Source organism: Alosa alosa, chromosome 4 (genome assembly GCF_017589495.1).
Source record: "Alosa alosa isolate M-15738 ecotype Scorff River chromosome 4, AALO_Geno_1.1, whole genome shotgun sequence".
NCBI lineage: Eukaryota > Metazoa > Chordata > Actinopteri > Clupeiformes > Clupeidae > Alosa > Alosa alosa.
The window spans coordinates 29,660,688-29,684,967 of NC_063192.1; the positions used below are offsets into that span (position 1 = coordinate 29,660,688).

Sequence of the window (24,280 nt, forward strand, 5' to 3'; positions counted from 1 at the left end):
CAGAAAGGGAGAGAAAAAAAATCGCGCCCTAAACCACTAGCCTAGTGATAATGATCAGCATGTAGCCTACAACACAACATGAATCAAGCTGACGCCATGCAGTCTTTCTGAAAGTGATGGAGATGGAGCTGGATCACGAGATGCATCAGATTAGCGTAACCTATGAAAGTGTATTTTCCGCTATTCCAATGGGTTGTCTCCGTTCGTTTTAGCACCAATGATTGCAGAGATATTCAAGCAAACACCATGGGATTTCATGTTTTGACGTTTGTGCTCACCTTTCTTTGAAAAGAAGTTTATTAGCAGTTGTTTCCCCTCATGTTGATGTCTCTTTTTTTCCTGTTTTGGCCTTTGTTTTAGTAACCTTTACTTGGCTTTCTTTGGAGAAAGACATTGCACCAGCAGCACAACAATTAGCGGTCCACTAGCGATGCTCAACTAAATAAACAAAAGATAGACTACCTTATGAATCGTGCAGGTGGACTAAACCATTTAGCTTTTTAGCAAGGGAGAGTGAGAGTGACCTTAGACCAGTGTTTCTCAAACTTTTTTTCTGGGGACCCACTTTTTAAAAATGACAGACTATGTCACTAATGACGACCCAACTCGTGACTGTGGTAGTTAGCAAACTAGACAGTTTTCACTATGTTTTGTATACAAAATCCAGTCAGTCAAACTTTACATTTCGTCTTACATTCATTTGGACATTTAATTTGTAAGTTAAAATATTCAGGTAAAATAAATATATGGTGGAAATAAGTATTGAACGCTTAATTTGTTTTTCAGTAGCCTAAACTTCCAATGAGTATATTCGAAATTTTCACCACACATTTTATTAACACACATAAAAATCCAAACATAAGAGTTATGTGTAATAAAGTGGAATGACACAGGGAAAAAAGTATTGAACGTTCCTACTGAAATTTCTTCAATACTTTGTGGAAGCCTTTGTAATGACAGCTTCAAGACATTTCCTGTATGACAAAACTTATTAGTCGCAGTATCAGGTGTGATTTTGGCCCATTGTTCTAAACAGATTCCAGGTCCTTCTTGTGAATCCTGATCTTTAGTTACTTCCAGAACTGTTTAATTGAATTGAATTGAATTGGCTGCCTTCAAGTCTTTTTGGAGCTTTCTCCGAGTGGTCCTTGGCTCTTGAATTGACTATCCTTCTGACTCCCTGGTCAGAAATATTATGGGAGATCCCAGCCGGTTTATGATGCAGTGATGTTTCTTCCACCTGCAGATAATGGCTTCCATGCTGCTTACTGGAAGATTCTGAAGTTTTGAAATGCATCTGTGACCAGTTTCATTGATATGTTTTGCAACAATAAGGTTGCAAAGGTCCAGGTCCAAAGTGCAAAGGCTTTTTGCTTTCATCCATCATGAAATGTTTCTTGTGTGACACCTTGGTAATGAAAAACCTTTTTATAGCCCATCGATATGTAGGCTACTAACCAAGTTTATATTAATTTGCACAGATAGAAAGGATAACTACTCTTTAACTACTTACAGACTCCAGCTCGTTCCTTCCCTTTCCTTGCCTTAGTGCTTTTTTTTAGCGTGTTCAATACTTTTTCCCTGTGTTATTCCACTTCATTGACTCTACTTATGGAGTTGTTTGGATTTTTTATGTGTGGATTACCTGAGTTATTACTTTCAATGCCTGGTGAAAAATGTTGTGCCCCTGTATTCCACTTTTCAAGGGCCCCTCTCCTCCATTGGGGCCCTATACTTCCCACTTTCCCCACCAGTTCGACACCCTTTAATCTGCTGAACCTTCTGCTCGTTTCCAAATATAAAAAAAAACTCTCTGCAACTTAACATTGGCCTGCCTGCCTCAGCTGCCTGTGAGGGGCTTTTCAGTTGTTCTGGATTACTGTTCACTGCAAAGCGACCCAAGGATGAGTACAACTAACTTTGAAAATCAACTACTGCTCAAACTTAAAGGAGAACTCCGTGATTTTTCACATAGATCTCCATTTATCAACGTCCTTATCAGGCAAGTACCTCCACTCGGCGGCCATATTGCAACACTTTTTGGGCACTTATCGTGCATCTATTTCGGCAGAAATGCGTGTGCATAAGGCTTCACGACACCAATCTTGCTCCAGCAGCGAGATCACAAAAGAGGATTGGCACGATGTCTTCACAGCACACCACTTGATTGGCTCAATGTATTTTACAACACACCACATGATTGGCTCAATGTATTCACATATGTCGACGTTTTGCCATGGAAGGGTTGTGATATGTGTAGACAACGTTACAAACTAACCCCATGCATTATGGAGGATTTTTTGAGTGCTGTATCTCCTCATTAGAAAGTCTCTGGTAAAACTAGTTGTTCTGGTACCCACCCACCCCCCCAAAAAAGTAACTAAGTAACTTTTACTTAAAGTACATTTTAAATGAACTACTTTTTACTTTTACTTGAGTACATTTTCAGATCGGTATTTTAACTTGTACTTGAATAATATTTCATCAAGGTATTGGTACTTTTACTTGAGTAAAATATTTTCTTACTTTTTCCACCTCTGCTCAGAATGTATAGAAGAGGTCCAGGGCAATTCCGACAAAACTGTCACATCCATATTTAGTTGGCTTTACGGACGTTTTGCGTGGTATTGCCCCCGTATCGTTATATAAAGCTCTGTTCTCGCTGTCTAGCTTTCTCCTCTTTGAGCAATCGATAATTTGAAAATAACTTACTTATCGTTAACTTAGATATCCATCTGATTGTTTCTCGTCCCGTCTCCTCTCCTCGCTCGTTTCAGGCTAGTTTCGATTTCTCGAGCTCACAAGCCAACGGAGAGTTGCTAGACTAGCTCTGGCCGCTAGAGGCGCGTCTAGATTTCTAGGCTATGGCTGAGTAGCAGCAAGCGAAACGAGAAAAGCATTTCCTGAAGGAAATACAGTGCATGAAAATGCAAAAATATGATGTAAAATATCATACAGAGTAAAAACAAACTATATTGGTTGCTAAGTAGATGAGGTTTAATATAGTTGGAATGACTGAACAGTTAAATAGGTGGATAGTTTAAAAATGGTTAAATTATTTAGGTAGATAGTTGACTGATAACCCACAGTTGGAATGGCTCTAATGTTTGCTAGCAGTTATGCTAACTATGTTAACAAAGATAATAATGTTAACAAAGTTACTATGCTAACTAGCATGCTAACTATGCTAACCATGTTACGAAGCTAATCGCTTTTTAGCAGTTTTGTTAAAATGCTAACCAGCATGCTAACATACCAGCATGCTAACTATGCTTAACCACGCCATTTAGCTAATCGTTTTTAGCAGTTTTGTTAAAAATGCTAACTAGCATGCTAACATACTAGCATGTTAACTATGCTAACCACGGTACTTAGCTGACTTAGCTAATTGTTTTTAGCAGTTTTGCTAAAAATGCTAACTAGCATGCTAACATGCTAGCATGCTAACTATGCTAACCACGTTACTTAGCTGACTTAGCTAATCGTTTTTAGCAGTTTTGCTAAAAATGCTAACTAGCATGCTAACTATGCTAACCATGTTACTTAGCTAACTAGCTACAGTGGGTAGGAGTCATAGTTGAAAAAGTTCAGTAGTTTAAAGGGTTAAATTGTTTAACAGTGAAATATTGTAGTGAGGACTTTTATTTTGAAACAGTTTTTGGCAGAGGAAGCAGTTGAACAGGATGTGTAGTCTTAATAGGGCCAGTTTGTATGCTTAAAGCCTGAGACTGGCAGTTGATCCAGGTGGCCCGAACACCTGCCATAGGATTCTAATTGCTTAAGGCGAGACACGGCAGGTGAAAACATCGTTTTTTCATGCACTGGTCAATTTCGAGATTTTGAGCTAGTATGTTACCTTAGCATGTATTCTATCACACTACTACAACAAAAAAGTCCGATTTACACATATAGGTGTTTATTTCATTATATTGTGTCTACTACTGCCTCGTATATTTCTCCTAAATTCAGCAAAAGTTAGCATTCTAACCTTGCATGCACTCCCTCCACCGTGGTCCAAAACATAACATGTGTACTACCGTTGAAAGCTCTGTTTTTCCTGTATCACGCTATGTGATCCATATATGGACACTTCCTTTGTATCAGTAACCAATCGCGAAAGTTCAAAGGCGAGTCTAGGCTGAGAACGGAATCTCATTGGCTGTCTTTCAAGGCTGTTTTCTCAAAATGAGTTTCCACTCACACTCTGAGCTCAAAAACTCCACTTCAGAAGCACGTACATACACCAAACTTTCTAGACTTATGCCTAACTATATGTCGAAGATTTCTACAGAGGGGTTTGTTGATATATTATTCCTAGCCTGACTTACACGACATTTTATGCCTAAAAACATGGAAAAAAGCGATTTTTTAGGGCTAGTGACATAATTTTCTGATTTACAGGATAACAAAAGTAGATATTCATAAATCCCTCTGTAAATGTTTTCCCATCTAATATCTGAACACAATGAAAACATAATTTTGAACTTGGCTGTATCCAATGCTCAGGTTTCTCGTGCCTTAAAATGTATGCAAATTAGCGATATTTAATTAGATAATGCCTAATTTGCATATGTAAACATTAAATTACAGCAAACTTGTAATACATTTTTTTCTCATATTAATGTAAGTAATCAACTGGGGAAGTTTCATAGTGATATCTGCTTGTTAAAAATTTTACCCTATTCACCTGTAGTGTCTCGCCTTAACGGCCGTATTGTGATGTCATAATCATAATGTTAAGTCAATGGGGACAAAGTTACAAAGCTGAAAAATACATAGCACCCATGTCCTAAGTAAGACCTAAATAACATAGTTTGAATGAAGTTTCTACGCTAAACGGTTGAAGCTGCATTAAACGCCAAGTAGAAGAAGAAGAAGAAGAAGAAGCCTAGGAAGAATAGACAGTGCATTTTCATGCACTGTAACTAGAAAAGCATTTCCTGAAGGAAATACAGTGCATGAAAATGCAAAAACTATTATGTAAAATATCATACAGAGTAAAAACAAACTATATTGGTTGCTAGGTAGATGAGGTTTAATATAGTTGGAATGACTGAACAGTTAAATAGGTGGATAGTTTATATAGTTAAATGATTTGCTTGGTAGATAAGGTTTAATATGGTTGGAATAATTGAACGGTTAAATAGGTGGAAAATTTAAATGGTTAAATTATTTAGGTAGATAATTGACTATAACTGACAGTTGGAATGGCTCTAATGTTTGCTAGCAGTTATGCTAACTATGTTATCAAAGATAATAATTTTGGCCCCTGTCGTATACCATATGCAAGTTCATGTAGTGTGATCAAAATTAAGAATAATTCAAGAATTTACATTTACATTTAGTCATCTAGCTGATGCTTATCCAAATGACTGACAGAGCTTTCAATTAACCACATTATAATCAATAGGCCAAAATCATAATTGTGTATCTGTGCCAAAAATTCGTAATTCAAGTCCAGTGCAGAACTGAATAAGAAAATCATTCGCTATGTATCTTGAAGTTCCAGTATGTGAGAGACTTTGACGTGCCTTAATATCTCCAACCTCAAGTATGCAGCTAATAAGGAAATAGAATTGTTATTTAATTAAACAAGGTGAACTTCTCCCCACTGTGGAATGCAGAAAAGGATCACTGTAAAAAGTTTAACGTAAAATTTACAGCAACTTGCTGGCAGCAAATAACCAGCAAGTTGCTGTATTTCACTCTACAGTACACCTACTGTATATGAAATCACAGTACCTCCATGCCTGATACTGTAAATGCAAACTACAGTAGTACTACCAGTGCTGTAATGTATACAGTATTGAATTGTCTACCATATTTTAATCACAGTACTTATGGATCATACTGTAACTTAGTACAGTAGTAATACCAGTGCTGTAATATTATATACAGTAATTTTGGGAAATTCATATCCTGCTTTATCTACAGCCAGGATAAATTTGACTAGGCCTAGGTATGGTTTAGGCTACACAAACTTGCATAAATAACCATTGACAACTTGTTATCAGTTTGAAAAGCAAGTACATTTATTCACTTTTTCCGTTTAGAAATTTTCGTGTGCTGCATCCTAACGTTAGGACCAACGTTTGCAGTCAGCCTGATCCACCACCAGTAGCAAAGTGAAGCAGCACCTAGCAGAAATATAAGAAAAAAAGATAAACAGTGTTAGATAACAATTTCAACTGAAACTGAAGGCTACTTACAAGTGAAACTTTAGAACAATCATTTATATATATACTGTATGTTTTTTGAGTTTACTGTCAAAATGCCAGGCTGAAGATGGTGTTAGCATAACTCAGTTTCAAAAGGTATATTTAGCTGCTAACGTTAGCCAGCTGGGTGAGCTCTATTGATGATGTTTGCTTGCAGCAACACATAGATATATGTACTGATTACTTATGAGTTAACGTTACATAAGTTAGCTGGTAGCAGCTAAACCTCCACGCAACGCTAACCAGCAGCACATCATCTTCAGCCTAACATTGTGACAGTGACATACTAGACCTAGCACTACTAGCTTAATGTTTTATATAAATTTTATGAATATAATAAACTGTAACTTACTGAGAACTAAGGTAGGCCTAATATAAATGAGACTGCCAAAACGTTAACGTTTCACAGCAACAGCAACTATGATAGCCAGCCTAATGTTACTTACTTAGTTGATCCAACAAGCATGGATGAGTTTGTAAGTTAGACAGTACAACGTACATAGACTGTACACATGCCCGAATTTAATGTAGTACAATTTCACAATGAAACATTAACGTTACATAAATAAATGCTTGCTTACCATTAAGGTGGAGCTGCGAACTTGACAGAGTGCTGAACACTGTTGGTCTGACTGACTGAACTGTTGCTGAAAAATGATCTCCCGCCGCCGGACAGTTCAAACGTCGTCGCGCGGTGCACGTTTCAATCACCACGTCAAAATTTCCCAGTAAACCATAAATCCATGACTTTTCAATATCTTTTCAAAATGATGATTTGGATGGAAAATCAACATAATATCAATGTCACCTTGCTATCTGGGAGCTTAACTTTGTGTTTATGTGCAAAAAGAAAACAGAAAACCCCAACTGATTTTCCGCCATGTTTTTTCAAAATTTTCAAAAAGCTGACAAGTGAGGGAGGAGTCAGATTTATTACTGTGTTATGACTCGCAGCAAATTTGTATTACTGTAGTTTGACCATAATTCATAGCGAAACTACAGCAACATACTGTATTCACAAATACAGTACACATTTTTTCTCCAAAACAGCAGTGATGCTGTGAAAATCACAGAATCTTGTTACAGTGATGCTACAAGGAAGGGAATCCAAACACAGTCAACACCTTACCATCTATTGATGTCATTGTGGTTGAGATATCTGACATTTTTCTGTTAAAGATTGGCATGGAGACAATGGGACATGGTTGCCTTTGTCAGTGTCCTTATGTGAACTTGCACAGGTCAACTTGCTCATCTTCACTTGCGTACCACTTCACACCAGTGCTTCAGACCAGGGCTGATGCTTCAGCAATAGCCGTCACTGAAAATCTGTAAGTGTTGTTGAACACAGCTGTTCTCACATTAGCTGATTGCGATAAACATAAACTATTGTTGCCTAATTACCAATTATTCATTACACCTGTCTGTAGTATCTACTTTTTTTGTGTTTTCACATTTAGTATTTTGCAGTATTTTTAAAATACAAAAATATTACACCAATAAAGTATTTTGATACAAAATACAGAGCCATTTCCTTCAACCCAATAAAATACAAATGACAAAATACTATTTTGCATTTGAAACACATATTACATGTTTCAGAAATACTACCCATCCCTGGGAACAGGCAGATTACATCTTTATAGTTGGCCATATGATGACATACTTAGGTTAATACTGTATTTCATCAGTTAGGGCACCAAAATGGCCAGTAGCTGCACTGTGTAGCCTATCTTGACATGTCTTTAAGTTTTGGGTTACAATATACAGGTAGTGGGCTCTCTGTTGATTTTAATGAGTAGGCCTGCCTCCAAAGTTACAGCATTTCTATCACAATTGACCAGACTTTGACCTTTTGTCTTCTTTAACCAAAAATTCTGGCTATGATTGTTCCTTTGTATTGCATCATGAGCCATCACTGCACCTATTGCATTCTACTGTAGCCTTAAGCCTAGCTCAGTCATTATGTTGTACCACATCACCCTCCATTAGAAGTGCAATGAGCTACATTAAGCATAATAAACTGCATTTAGAATTCCAAATCCATATTTCCAGATATTTTGGTAAAAGTAACTTAAAGGTGCCATGTGTAATGTCCGCCAAAAAAAAATCAATTCATACTCCACATCCCATAAAAGATGGGGCAGTATACCTCCAGAAAGTGAGTTGGTCTATCCTAGAGTAACAACCGAGAACATCGCGTATTGCAGTTTGGCTGGCGGTTATGTTGCCGCGATACCGCTCCATGGTCTAAACTGATATTATGACACCTGTCGGGCTGTGGCTAGTAATTTAGCATGCTAATTTAGGTTGATCTCTCTGCAGCACTATATCTTGTCATTTTTTTTATGACATCACGCCTTTATTTCTTCTCATTCTTTTTTGATGCGTGTAGCTCATTTTTTTTGATATTTTTACCTCAATTTTTACATGGCACCTTTAAAAGTAATACAATAGTAGTGTAATGCCTTACAATTCAGAGACAGTAATATTATAATGTAATGAATTACTTTGAATAAGTAATACATAATATATTACGATTTTTGAAGTAACTTGCCCAACACTGATTAAAACCACATGTCACTGCTTGACTAAATGAAAATATAGGCTACTGAACATGTATGGAGATCGGCATAGTTGACAGAAATTACGATACTGATTATATAAATAACCTATAGGTCCAAATCTAAATGTTTGGGTTCAGTTTATGAAGTGTTGCTACAGCATGATACTGTGTGTTTGTTATTTATGGGGAGTCAGGGGAATTTTGGTATCGGGTGGGCTTGTGTGTGTGTGGGATGGTCAGGCTGACTGCAACCGTGAGGCCTACTGAATAGATGGCAGGGAAGCACAGCACACGGGAATTTATAAATGAAGAAGAGTGAATAAATGCACTTGCTTTTCAAACTGATAACAAGTTGTCAATGGTTATTTATGCAAGCTTGTGTAGCCTAAACCAGACATACCTAGGCCTAGCCAAATGTATCCTGGCTGTAGATAAAGCAGGTATGAATTTCCCAATATTTTGCCAGATTTATAGTGGTTTACTGCGGTTTAATATGAATTGAAATACCATTGAAATCGCATTGATCTTTAGTTTGGTTGTAATTTCAACATTGTTTCAATATTTATTTTAATTGAAATACAATTGAAATTCCGCTGGTCTATAGTTAATAAATCAACATTGTTTCAATATTAACTGAGGGTGCAAACTGATGTTAAATCAACATCGAACCCGACATTGATTCAGTGATTTATGGTTGACAATGTAATGTTGATTCTACATAGTTTCAATGCCCGCCTGCTATCTGGGATAGTTGATGACAAGTAACAGTTACAATGGCTGAACAGTTCAAAAGTTCAGTAGTTTAAAGGGGTTAAATTGTTTAACAGTGAAATATTGTAGTGAGGACTTTATTTTGAAACAGTTTTTGGCAGAGGAAGCAGTTGAATAGGGTGTGTAGTCTTAATAGGCCAGTTTGTATGCTTAAAGCCTGAGACTGGCAGTTGGGACAGGTGGCCTGAACACCCGCCATAGGATTCTAATTGCTTAACGGCTCTATTGTGATGTCATCAGCCCATGTTAAGTCTATGGGGAAATTTTGAACAGTTTTTAATTAATAGTTTAAAAAGTATAAAAGTTACAAAGCTGAAAAATACATAGCACCCATGTCCTAAGTAAGACCTACGTAACATAGTTTGAATGAAGTTTCTACGTTAAACGGTTGAAGCTGCATTAAACGCGTTAGAAAAAGAAGAAGAATAAGAAGAAGCCTAGGAAGAACAGTACAGTGCATTTTCATGCACTGTAATAAGAATAAGAAGCCTAGGAAGAACAGTACAGAAATGCACTGTAATTATGGTTCCTGAAGTAAATGCTGTTATCCTAACCAACGAAACATTTAGCGCAGCTTTGACATCTTACGTGAAAATCTAAATTAGGCTATTATTGCAAACGTCTGGGTCCGGATAGGATCACGCCACGGTCCGGAATCGGACCGCGGTCCGCCATTTGGTGATGGCTGGGCTAGACTGAATCAAGCAAGACAAGACAGAAATAATTTTTATCATATCATAACTATATTGCTTATTACACACAGTCAATGACAACTGGATGTGAATACCTATTTTATTTATTTTATTATTTTCCCCATCAATCCTACCCATCTTTTTTCCTAATACTCACTCACACAAAAGGCTAAGTCTTTTATTAGCAATTAATATAGGCCTAACTTTTTAATTACTACTATTTAATATATTATTTAAAGTTGAGCTGTCTCTTGAGCTTAAGGAATTTAATTACTGATATCTTTATTTCTACATGAATGTGAGTTTACCAACAGCCTAACCTGACTGGTTATTCAATGCCTTTCTACACTATCCGTTTAAAGAGGTATGCAAGATTGTGGAACATTCATCTTTATTTGCCCATTATCTCAACAAGTGACAAGGCCTTGTATCAGGGCAGTTCCAGCGTTATGGATGTGAAAATTGGACTCATATTGGTAAACAAAATGCCTTAAAGTGGGGGCAAAATTAGTATCAGTGAATTAATTTGCATACATTTTAATGTAACATCTGTCCTCTGAATACTGAGAAATCCTCAAATTGCATATAATCAATTTCATCCTAAGAATACAAGCCATTTTATCAGCTTTATGGATGTGACAAGAAATGGACACACTTTTGTGAGAGATTACAGGTTTTCACACAAAAAGTGTGTTTTTGAAACTATGCGTCATTTTCGTAATGCATTATGTAGGAAAAACTGGCGTTATGGATGTGACGGTTTCACGTTATGGATGTGACGTGTCTGAACCAGTCCTCGACAAACTACATAAAACACATAATTAAGTAGTGAATTTTGATATGAAACAATTGAAATAGTAATCATGAAAAACTAGCAATGAAAGTATTGCTTCCTCAGTGCCCACTAAGATCCACAGGAAGAATCAGGACAACAAGTCATTTAAAATATAAAAAAGGAATTAATTTTTTTCTTTTACCGTCATCCATTTTGGTCAGTGATTCCCGGGTTACTGAAACACCAGGGAACATGATACTTAGTGGCCACTCCCCTAAATAACTAGCCCTACCTGAACCGTTGCACCCAAGATGACAAAATATTTATGGTATGTTAGTGTCAAGAGCCCGCATTAACCTAACCCATACCCACTAATTTGTGATTTGCACCCATAAAGTACATGCACGTGCACACATGCACACGCACACGCACGCACACACACACACACACACACACACGCACGCACAGTCGCACACATACAGACAGGCAAGCACACACACACATAAACCCATACAGACAGGCAAGCACACACACACACACACACACACCCACATGAATGCAGACACATAAACACACACAGGCACACATACGCATGTGCGCATGCAAACACATGCACATGCACACACACACACACACATAAACACAAACACAGGCAAGCATACGCACATGCGCACATGCACACACACAGACACACACAGACACACAGACATACTCTTATAAACAAAAGCAAACTCACATATACACACACTCATTTACACGCACATGAGTTGCAGGAGTAGGAGATGGAGACAAATTGACAAGCGTGATTTATTTTTGCGAAGAGAATATGCAGGACTGAGAGGCGGTCATATTTTGTACCGCTATGCGGTACATCTAGTTTATTGCTGCCGTTACTCATGTTACTCTGTGGGTATTAGCTACAGAGGACCTGACACTTCAAATGCTGGCATATCGCGTCATTTAAAATGAAACTGTGTTAACCAAATAACTTTCAGTGTCCCGCCGGCGGGATGGTTACCCCTCCCCCACCTCCCCCCAACATTCTAAATCAATTGTATGCACCATATTGCTATGTAGCATAGTAATGTTATACACCATTTCAAAGCTTTGGCTCTTGGGAATCCAAAAATCACAACTTTTTTCATGTACAATCTGTATAGTGCTTTACATTCTCAGATTAATTTTATTATGTCTCAATTAAATTTGATCCAAAATGCCCCCCTCCCTCTCCTCCGCTTTTGGTGATACCCTGACTTCTGGCTGCAGCACAATAAGTAGATGCCTCATATTGGGTACTGAAATATTCACAAGAATCCATAGAAATTGAATCTTCATGTTGTATTATCCAATATTAGTTGTACAGATGTATAGTCTATCTTATACACACTCATTGAACCAACAAAGTAAATGCAAAAATAGAGACTTTTTTGTAATTATTCCATATTTTGTGTAGTCAGTCTATATCAGAACACCTGACATACAATCTAAATAGTCCACAAGAAACCTCAAAGTGTTACCTTTCATTTGAGACCAGGATTATGCTTCTACACAAAGGGGTTCATGTGCAGTAATAATTTGATTGTCAGCATGCATTTTGGATAACAAAAAGTCCTATGGGGAGTATCCATAGGGATTTTACAAAACGCATGGGCATACCTTGGCAAATAATAGTCTAAAGCACTCATATTTTCATTCTATATTGATCAACTTTTGCACACAGCTTCACAAGACCTGGTGCTAGGGCTCAGTTGTGTTTCTAAGGGATATCAAGTGACCTAGAGGGCTGAAATGTGGTCAGTTCAGAGATGCTTGTAATCCCGCAGAAAGAAAAAAACTATATTCTAGCCTCTGTAGCTCTTTGTCAGTACATCACACAGTTATCTTGACTGCTTCCTACGAAAGCTACAGGTTCTCAGCTTTCTATAGAGGTCCAGCACTTGATGGTTGACCCCAAAATAGGCACAGTGCAATTTCAGGCAAAAACTTGACATTTTACTGAGAACTATGTATTAAGCAGACATGAACGGCAGGCTGAACAGATCTGCAACAGAAGGAGGTTGCTATGTTAACTCCAGCTGCAAAGTCAGCCATCTTCACCAGCTAACACGATAATCCAGTTACTGTACAACAACAGTATGACAGTTACGGGAAGATAATCGCTCAGATTTTCAGATTTTTATTAGGCCACTTGAAAATAGGCTATGGCTAGGCTAATCACTGGAGGTATTTTAATATTATGTTTGTTTTGCTAATGCTTAGGCGAGGCCTCCCTGTGGCTTTGATCAACCTAATAATCTTTGAAATGTCAATTGTAAACACTAAGGTGAAATGCATTGAAACTGACATGCCACCAGAACAGACGTTTTATCGGCTTTGAGGTATAATAAAGTAAATTTACATAATGTAACATCCATAACGCACCATTAAAGGTTTTAAAAGTAAGAAAGGGGCACAATTTGGTCATCACACTTTACATTCATATAAATCAGCTTTGCACAGACACTATGGAAATTGTCGCATCAACACTGTATGTGTAGCATAAACTTTTCCTATAAAACGTTATGGATGTGACATGGCCATGGAACTTGCTGACTTAAAAACAAAAGCCTTACAAATGTAAGGAGTTGCACTCTTAAAGGCAAGCTGAGCATAGACATTGCTCTACCATTCCCATATCAATGTGGAATTTGTCAAATTACACAATTTGTTTGAACCTTGGGTCCATTTATCCACTTTTTAAATATGTATAATATTACCATGTGAAAAATGTTGTTTCTGGTATGGTTGCACACCATATTTATGATGTGAAAAGAGTGTCATTCTCCATCAAATTCAATCAGATCAGTTACAAACAATAATATATAGACCTAAATGAAGATTTTAACAACAGTTCTATTTGCGTATGCACAACTTTTTTTTCCATGGTAAGGATGACCTTTGCATGGAATTGCCCATCACCTTTGTGATAAGGCCAAACTCAGCCCAGTTTTGATATTTCATAAGCAGTCTTTCTTACCAGTTAAAGGGACACCAGGCAAGCTTGATGCTTTTTCTCAAACCCCCTCGCTCGGTCTGAAGCTTTTTTCCTTTTCTTTGCATCTTCCGTCAAGGGTTTTCACTGCTTCTTCACTGGCTCTGCCATTATACACACGTTTGCAACATTCGCTAGAGTTTCGTTAGCCTGCCTCTGTGCTGTATGCAGGATGTAAACTGATCCTGCTTCGGTCGGCGGGTAGGAAACACTGAACTTGCAAGTGGGATATTCTTCTTACAGGCAGTAGGGGCGGGCGAGAGAGTCTTCATTCGCCCTGTAATGAGTCATTTAACCATATACCAATTTACGAAGATGATTAATTAACACGAAAATGTTGCCTGGTGTCCCTTTAATTACTCTCTGTGTGAAATATAGGCCTACAAGGCTCAGAAACGTGTAGGCCTTGCACACTACTTTTCACAGTTCCTGAAAAGCAGTTCAGTAGCATGGAAATTATGTACAAGATACATTGATGAGGCTTGAATAACGTCAGGCCAGATTTAAAAAAAGTGGTGACACAAACACTGTCAACTATTGCAATAGGCTACACTATTATTGTCAATTTCAGAAATAGGCATGTTTCAGTTTTTCACACAAAATCCATATATATCCACTTAAAATGCTTTTTCTGTTTGATATTTCTATTTGTCCCTCGTGTTTTTATTCATTTTTGCATGCTGCTCTCAGATGATCAAAATTGGCATTAATTGTGCATTGGTCAATGGCTAAAAACTGTAGCCTGCCTACCGTTTTACTGAACTTTCATAGTAGGCTACAGGGGGTATGTGAAAATTAGGTCCAATTCTTTCATAAAGGCATGAAACTGGGTGAACTTATACAGTTTGGGGCCCTGAACGTTTTCAGATATAGGCTACCATTATCAAAAAACCCTAATGGTCAGATTACATAGCCCAGTAGGCCTTGAAAACCACTTACTAGGTTATATGCTATCTTAGAGTAGCCTATATGACAGTAAGTACAATTATATTGTTCATTCAAAATTGATCAACATTCTTTGTTTTAATACAGGCTACAGTAGAAACAACAGCGGGATGATATGAATTCCTGACTTGGATTCTTACAGAACAGTAAGAGAAAAATACATAACTTGATCTGCTGTGTCGGGTGGTCTAGTAGTGAGACATTCTCTGGTGAGACCATAGACTGTAAAAAATAGGGTGAGACCCAGGAGGAGCCTATACCTCTTTACGACTGGTTGTTGTGTCAATCAAACTTCCGCACTCTGACCAAGATGGCAGCCTCCAGCACTGTGCTTTCTCTCTCTCAAGCCTTGAAACCATTGGGCCTTTGGGGTGGACGACTGGGAAATTCAGCAAGAGTAAGTCTCTGATTCATCTGAAATGATTATCAAAAGCATATAATGAAAACGGAGTAACCCGTTTCCCGACTAACCCCACACGAGCCAATGCAAGGTCAGTTAGTTCCGAGTGGTTGGTTGATGTTAGCAATAAGCTAACGTTAACGTTAGCTAACGAAGATTTTCTTTAATGGTCTGTCGTCCGGTCAGCCCAAGTAATAACCGCGGTGACATAAATACACAATACAGCTCACTCAGTCTTGCATTACCTGGTGTCTAGTGTTTGCTAGTTCATCATTCAGGGCCAGGTAACGTTAGCTTCTAACCATTAACCAACAAGATATCTCTCGTTTGATTACAGGTGTTCGGTGCTGTGGTCAACTGTCACCGAGGGAAGTCGACGTACACGGTGAGGTTCTTATTTATTTTTTTGTTTTTTATTAACACAATCAGGATGTCTTCTGATGTCCAGATCCCTGGCTCTGGATAGGGCCAATCCTAATAAAATTGGCTTGCAGATCTACTGCGGTTAATGAGGTGGAGGAAGAATTTGACCCAATCCCAGTCCACCTTGCCTAATAATGCCTACCAATCCTTCACTCCCACTGTGCCCCTGGTAACTACCACTCCGCATCCTCACATTTTACTCCTCCTGCCCCCCTGGTAATATGGGCTGCTACAGCATTCTTCAATAGTCCTAAACTCAGATTGCGGAGGACTCTGGAACAGATCAAACCCTGATCTAGAATGGTTTTGTCAGATCAAGACTGAACCTGTTCCAGAATCAGTTTCAGTTTCTGTCCTCATTTCTTTCTGATACTAGGCCTTATCCTTGGGGTAGATGCAACCCGTGTTAGAGCTGTTATCTTATCTTTCATCTTTACTCATAAGTTCTGGTGTGTTGCCTTTTTTTCTACTGACTGGTTCTCTCTCTCTCCTTCCGTCTGCTGTCTTCAAAAAGGGCCCAATCATTGTAAGTACCAGCCAGGCATTTAACAACATTAAACAGCTCAACACTCCAATAACCATATTTCAATGTCTTGTTCATATTCACGAGACAGTCAAATACACTAGAAGAATTGTTGTCTTGAGTTTAATTCTGAACTGGTCACTACCTCAGCCACCCCCTGCAAAGTATGGCGGTCGACACACTGTGACCCTCATTCCTGGAGATGGAATCGGACCCGAGCTGCTCAACCATGTGAGGGAACTCTTCAGGTATGCGAAGTGAGCTGGTGAAGCTAAAGTTAGAGCCAAACTGACCCACAGGAATTTGACTGCTTTCAAGAAGCTCTTGAGGTGGTGTACTTGTATTGTAGCTGTGTCAGTGTCTGTGGTTATAACTGTCATGTTGTCATCATTTTGAAGATTCAGCTGTGTTCCTGTGGACTTTGAAGTGGTGAATGTGAACTCTTCTCAGGACGCTGAGGAAAACATCAGCAATGCCATCACTGCCATCCGTCGCAATGGAGTGGCTCTTAAGGGTATGAACAATAAAAGCTGATTCCCATATTATTTGAAATGACCGCTTCAGTTTAACTCCCATACAGTGATTTTTCATGTTGACATGAATTTGATTGTTCAACGCATATACCTTGTTTGTAGGAAACATTGAAACCAACCACACTATGCCACCATCCGTTAAATCTAGGAATAACCTTCTCCGGTAAGATTATTGGATTAGTTCATGTTATATTATGTATGGATATACATGTACAGAAAATCTATGACAATTATATGCTTTTGACGGATTTCTGTTGGTGTTGACCTCAATGACCCTCAGTCTTCCCCTTATATTTCTCTCAGCACAACTCTGGACCTCTTTGCCAATGTGATGCATTGTCAGTCCCTCCCAGGGGTCCAGACCCGCCACAAGAACATAGACATCATCATCATCCGAGAGAACACGGAGGGAGAGTACAGCAGTCTGGAGCACGAGGTAAGTCTTTGTGTATTCTCACTCAGTCGCACGCACGCACGCACGCACGCACACTCACACACACAGCCTCTCTTATCATCACTGCATATTTTCTGTCATTCCCTGTCAGAGTGTGTCTGGTGTGGTGGAGAGTCTGAAGATCATTACCAGGTTCAACTCCCTGCGCATCGCTGAGTACGCCTTCAAACTGGCCCGCGAGAAGGGCCGGCGCAGGGTCACAGCTGTGCACAAAGCCAACATCATGTGAGTCGCTCTACTCTACGCCTTTATCCCCCCAAACACACTCGTGCATGCCTATAACCTTCCCCCCCAAACACACTCACACACTCGTGCATGCCTATAACCTTCCCCCCAAACACACTCATGCATGCACACTCTAGGTGCATTCTAGCACTGTGCATTAAGATGTATCTTGATGACCATGATCAGCCTCTTCCTGTTTCCCCTCATATGCTTCATGAAGTGGATTATTCATATTTTCACTCATTAACAGTTATCTTGATATGATTGTGCTATTTTCCCGTTACTTGCTAACTCACATTTTGTGCTTTTAACCTGGCCTGATGCTCTCCATATGGTCTTGCATGTTCTTGCATTCTATGCTTCTTGTAAGAATTGCTCTTAGAAGAGGTGTTTTAATGTATCATTTTTTTGAATGGCTTCTTACGGGAGCATCTGCTAATTGACCTATTGAGAAGATGTAAAGCTAGAAGGTCACTGTTCTCCTCTCCTCTCCGTGGCCTGCAGGAAGCTGGGGGACGGCCTGTTCCTGCAGTGTTGTAAGGAGGTGGCCGCTGGATATCCAGACATCGCCTTTGACAGCATGATTGTGGACAACACCACTATGCAGGTTTGCATTGCCATCCACCTTGATGAATCTTGTTATATTTATGTGGTTCCTTGTTTACTGAGGCAATACTGTGTTATTGTTTAAAAGCAGTTAACCAGAAAATGGCTCATAGACATGCCTTAGCATAGCTGCCACAACTTGCTACTGGGTAGTGGTTGTGTATTGGAAATTGTGTGAAATTTTTGACTGTTTGGCATCAAAATGATTTTGTTAAGTATTAACAAAGAATTTTCTTTAAGATTAAGAAAATTATCTGCCTCCAAAAAAAAATCTTACAGTGGTAAAAGATGCAAAGTGAAAATGTAGATGTAAAGCTGTAGTAGAGGAAGTGTTGTTATTTTGTATGACATCGCAGACACATCATTTCCTCTTGACATAAAGTGCAGTCGGCTGCACTCGGTGAGGACAAAACCATGTGGTTTTCCAGTTGCTCATTTAAAATGTTACAGAACTATCTGATGAGCTATATAGAATGGCAAAAGCTCTACAGTATGAAGTGGACGACAGCTGAATTGACTTGAGTGCCCCTACAAACTACCAGCTGGCTCATAAAGAAATGACCCAGCTAAATGGCTGAACATTCGGTGTAATTGTTTAATTCACTTCAGTTGTCCATGCGTTTGCTTTCACCAAGTTGTCCCAAACCGGAAGTGGCCGTGATGTTGTGAATAGTGAACATCAGCTATCAGTTATTCATTGTAACGTTTCCTCTCCAATTGTCTTAAATGAATAGTAATTCCTGTAAGCATTATTAAATGAACAGTAATTCCTGTAAGCATTATTAAATGAATAGTAATTCCTGTAAGCATTATTAAAACCTGTGTGCTATTACTGCAGTGTTTCCTACTGAATTGAATTCTATTTGTGGTGGTAGGTGTGCAGAATTAACTTGAATGCAACAGTTTTTAACAAATTAGCGTAGCATGGTTATGATGCTAACCAGCTTTAAGCACAATTTAGTACAACCTGGAAAATCATTGTGTTGTGGTCAATGTTGATATTGTGGTGGGCTGCCATAAATAAGTCAATGTATGGGAAACACTGTACTATGTTTTAAAAGGTGTTGGTGGTGTTTTTTTCTTTTCAGCTTGTGTCCAAGCCTCAACAGTTTGATGTAATGGTAATGCCCAACCTGTATGGCAATGTGGTCAGCAACGTGTGTGCTGGACTAGTGGGTGGTCCTGGTCTGGTGCCGGGGGCCAACTACGGCAACAACTACGCTGTCTTTGAGACCGTGAGTACGTTAGTATGTTATTGCCAGTGCACAACATGGGTACATAGGAAAGCTCAACTGCATAATGATAATAGTGAGAAGCAGCATGCAGAAAATCTTGAAATGAAATCTACCCCCACCCCAATACGAGGGCCCCTGTACTTGTTTTTACCAGCTTGGTGTTCTCTTGGCTGGCTAGGCATGCTGTCAGATTGATGGCTACTCTCTTTTGTCCACAAGGCCACTAGGAACACAGGCAAGAGCATTGCTGACAGGAACATCGCCAACCCCACCGCCATGCTGCTGGCCAGCTGCCTCATGCTGGATCACCTCAAGTGAGCTCCACGTTCCGTGTGTCCAGATTTCCAAGCCTTGCTGAGTGTATTTATTTTACTGACCATACAAAGCACTATTTCTGAAATGTCAGAGTTGTAGGCTTGACTACAGTCTGAATCCAAACTGTACATTTTGACTGCATGACCTTGTAAATTTTGAATGTGTATTTGTTTTTTTAAGTGATAACTGGGGAACCTTCTCTTGATTTTTCCAGGCTTCATGAGTATGCGAGTATGATCCGCGGCGCTGTCCTTCAGACCATGAATGAGACTCGGGTAAGGAGCATCACTCATAAGAGCCTGCCTGAAAGGTTGTGGTTGTTCAAATATTTTGACACCTTCAGGTGTTAATAATTTCCAGCCAAATCTAGAAATGGAAACGCCATTAATAATGGAACTTTATCTCTTTGTCTGAAGCGTGTATAATATTTGACAGAAGCCCCAGATAGCCCCATGCACTGTTTATGCTCCTAGTGTCTGTATGTTTACAAGTATGGAAGGTGGTGTAAGATTTTTAATGAATTGATGTTTGCCTCTCTTGATCGTTGTAGTTGCACACCCCAGACATCGGGGGGCAGGGCACCACCTCGGAGGTGGTTCATTCCATCATGAAGAACATCCAGAGCACTGGGCCCCTTACCACTGAGCTCTAAATGCTTGGCTCCCTATGTGTCAACTCCAGGACCATCACACAGGTGGGCAAGCCTGCTGATAGGGCACCATCCACACAACCATCACAGCTTATTCGCAAACTGAGGGCAGCCAGTGTTGGAGAGTAACAATTACACGTGTTATGTAATCATATTACTTTTTAAAACCAGACAGGATGTGATGGTCTGAGTTTTCAGTACATGTAACTGTGTGTAATATTCCTTAAAAGTCTTAAAAGCTACACTCCACAGTACTTATTCCAAATGGAAAAGTTTCAGAGTTTCACTGTCACAAGAGTGTGTGCCTGTATTTACACATTTGAAAAATAATTTAAATTCTTAAAATCCTCTCTCTCTCCCATTTCCTGTAGATCAAACTACTTAAAGAAGACTTTAATTTTAATTCAAATGAATGCGTTTTCACCCATGAATTTCCCTTGTGACTGACCAAGCACCAAAGTGTCTGTGTGTGTGTTTGAGAAAGAGATTCAGTGCTCTCCAATAACAGCATGGTTGGTAATCATTTTGTTCATTTTCTCAAAACACTTTGAAACGTAGTGCTGTGTAGCCAGCAGTCCATTCTCCAGTTGCCTTTCAGTTTTCATATCACATTCCAAGGTACACTTTTCATCAGAACAGACCTTACTCAACGTCTCGCCCAATTCCATTATTTTGTAGTTCTTAATGGTGGTCCAATTACACCAAGGTTTACATTGGCTAGCGGAAATCTAATCTAGCAGGGCAGCTCCAGTTCACTCTCCACTCCTGGGCTCCTCTCGGCTGTAAATGTGAACGGCTTGACGCCTGACCTTACCCCCCGGTCCCCTCCTCTCTGCTGCTCATTCCTCTTCACCTCGCAACCCTTGCTGTGGACAGCGGTGTCGGACTTCGCCTGGTGCCCTGCCACCCTCTGTTCCACTGGCTCTCTCCTGACCTCTCCCCACCAGGGAGACGCCAGGACGTCACGTAAGGTCTTAGGAAATCATTTTGTAGGTATTAAGTGACCTTTTCACCTTTTGATTTGTTTGCATGGCCTTATGTTATTGGTTTATTTGCCTACTCCGTTTTGTTTCCACCACATTTGTCTGATTGTTGTACCGTAAATGTTTTGATCATGACTGTCACAAGTACCCTGTTAAATGAACAGTGCTTACCTTTTATCATGGGGGCAAATATCAATGACTGCCATAATACCAAACCTGTTTTTATTTATTCTTTCAAAATTGTATCAATAAATTATTTTAAAAGTAATCTAAAAGCTATCCGTTATCCTAAAGAAGCTATCTTGTAATTTATCTAATCTAATACAAGATTACCGGCTTCCAGAACATCAATGTAGCTAAAGCACGCATGACTGGAATAACAGAACTGTGCAGAAGTCTAAATAAAACCTTGGTTCATCTACTCCTCTGTGTAGGCTAATTTGTTCTTCTGACTTGGGTTTCTAGTTAATTTAGCTCTGTGCAGGTTACCAGTAGCAGGTTAGAAGACTCAAGCTGCACTTCCTTTTAACTGAGTTTTTAATTGAGACAGAAACCTGAGCCCCCCTCAGAAGATCTATGCTTTGCTCTGCTTTGCTTTGGCAACTGGAGGCCCTGTTAATCCTCCTTGGATCCTCACATTACTCATGAAAAATAGCCACTATTCCGAGCACAGCTGCCCCACCACATCTTCCAGTGCTGCTTCCAGCAAGCCAAGCGGCAGAGTGGAAATCATGACACATTTTGCTTCCTGTGCTAATCGTAACTTTCAACTTTTGTATTTTTCTGTAAGAAGCTGATTTCCATAGTTTGTTTAATTGGTCATGTTGTTTGTGGCATTTGTCCACTAGATGGCAACAAAGCACAGTAGCCTCCTCAGAGTGGATGAATGCGAGTCAGTGGAGGCCACGGCAACACCATATGTGTCCCATTACGGGCGTGTGTGTGACAGGGTAGCTCTCTCTAACATAATCACTGCAATTAAGCGCACAACGTGTTAAAGTGGTGGAACATTCTGTGAAAAACAGCTTGGATATTTCGAGCTCCAAAGCGTGTGGAATGTTTTCAGCTAAATGGACGAGGCAAAAAAAGAGATGTCACTGAAAATATTTGTCAAAAGACCTGACTGATTAGAAGTTTGTTTTTGTAGGTCCTGCCACAGAGAAGAAGCTCGAGGCTACCTCAGTGGGTCCCCTGTGGAAAGTTCTAAATGGCAGGGAGTGTTCGCTGCCCCATGTGTTTATATATTCCCATATGCAGTAAACAAAATTGTTTAAAGTAAACATCCCCTTTAGAGAAAGATACGGAGATATGACACCTGTAATGATAAAGTGTGTGTGTCTGCACTGGGAATTTATTCATGAGCCCAATTTGGCTTCACATGTTGGCCCCTCTATCCTGGGAATTTATTCATGAGCCCAATTTGGCTTCACATGTTGGCCCCTCTATCCTATAACTCCCTCCAGTTGTCAGTGATCGGGTCTGCTGAGACCTAGAAGTTGGCACGCATCTATCGATTCTTTGTTTGGAAGCCTTCTCAGAACCCAGCTCTGCACTCCACACCTATTCTTTCTATTCTCTCTCTGTCTGTCTGTCTGTCTCTCTTCCCTCTCTTTCTCTGACTCTCACTTGCTCGCTCGCTCTCTCTGTCTGTCTCTCTTCCCTCTCTTTCTCTGACTCTCACTTAGGCTACTCTCTCTCTCTTTCTGTCTCTCTCTCTCTCTTACAGCTTCTACATCACTTCCAATTTGTCTGATCAGTCTTCCATAGCTGCCCTAATCGCCACAATCTCCAGTCAGCATACATTCCCCAGAGGAGATGTACACCACAGGCCAATATGACTCAACTGTGCCTGCAGCAAAAAGCCTATCAGTGGGAAGATGGAGCTGTTTTAAAAACATGTTACCAATAATGTCTCACATCAGCAACTCCGTCCAATTTCTGAATTCTGCTGGTTAATCTGAAGCAATAATTTGCTTTCAAAGAACTGAACTGTTGCCAGAACATCAACAACCTCTTGGAGTGCATGTGTACGCTATAGTAGACGTTGTTTTGCCTCAGTCTGGGTACATTCTTGAGTGTCTTCATCCTGAAAGTCGTTTTTCCAGCATCTCCGCTCTGACCCCTGTGGGTCTTATTGTCTGTGTTTTGCATCTCAGATAAGGCTTTTGATACCTCCCCTGTAGCTTAAGTTCAAGCTGTTTCCCTCTTGACCAACATGCTGCTTCTCATGCCTGACATTAACAACATGAAATGGAAATGATATTATACGCGTAATAATATTAGCTGCCACGACTTATAGTGCTGCGTCGTGCCTCTCTAGCTCATTTCCCTCGGCCTGTCCCCCCAGTGTTTATGTGCTCAAATCCCACTTCCAAAAGGTCACTTCCTCCTCGGACTCGCCTGACCATAATTTGATATCTGCGTGTTCTCACTATTTGGTCCAACATTTGTTTTTTTTGTTTTTTGCCATCTCACAAAATGCTCGTCCCCAGTGATGGTCATTAAATCAGCTCCTATATCTCCACTAAGAGAGCCTGCCCTTCGCTCAGCACTCCTGGCCTGAAGCGTGCCCGCCTGCCTGAGAGGACTGCCCCAGTGCATACACATGTGGTTTCGGGGACGATGTGGTCGCCAGGCGGTTTCGTCCGTTTCCGGGACACTAATAGATGCTTCTCATCGTCCAGTCGGCCTCTGTCCAGAGAAATCCTCACCCCCAGGACCTCGACGGGAGGTTTCACATGCCTGAGGCTCTCTGGATGTCCAGTAAAGTGGGATGTATGTATGTGTGTGTGGGGCGGGGGCTGCAGTGTGTAGTATGTTGATGAAGTGTTACAAGTCTATGTTCAGTGGAAGGGCCTGGATGGTTGCCTTATAAGTGCATATTTCCCTCACATGTAACCCCAGGGGAGCGGGTCATGCTGGGAAGGCCATGGCAT

General features: G+C 39.9%; 1 protein-coding gene across 2 annotated transcripts; it reads left to right on the forward strand.

Annotated features, from left to right (window-relative positions):
* Positions 1–15,235: 15,235 nt before the first annotated feature.
* Positions 15,236–21,765, forward strand: idh3g (isocitrate dehydrogenase (NAD(+)) 3 non-catalytic subunit gamma). 2 transcript variants are annotated; one of them, XR_007193455.1, is made up of 15 exons: positions 15,236–15,395; positions 15,736–15,783; positions 16,336–16,347; positions 16,495–16,592; positions 16,743–16,858; positions 16,980–17,040; positions 17,181–17,313; positions 17,423–17,556; positions 18,061–18,163; positions 19,251–19,397; positions 19,617–19,711; positions 19,927–19,987; positions 20,263–20,406; positions 20,733–20,751; positions 20,815–21,765. XR_007193455.1 is itself a non-coding variant. In XM_048242207.1 (14 exons), the coding sequence occupies exons 1-13, from the start codon at positions 15,309–15,311 to the stop codon at positions 20,362–20,364; spliced, it is 1,197 nt and encodes a 398-aa protein (XP_048098164.1). In that variant the 5' UTR covers positions 15,236–15,308; the 3' UTR covers positions 20,365–20,406; positions 20,733–21,765. The 2 variants fall into 2 exon arrangements, 1 of the variants encoding a protein (XP_048098164.1); XM_048242207.1 differs by having other exon boundaries at positions 20,733–21,765.
* Positions 21,766–24,280: the final 2,515 nt, after the last annotated feature.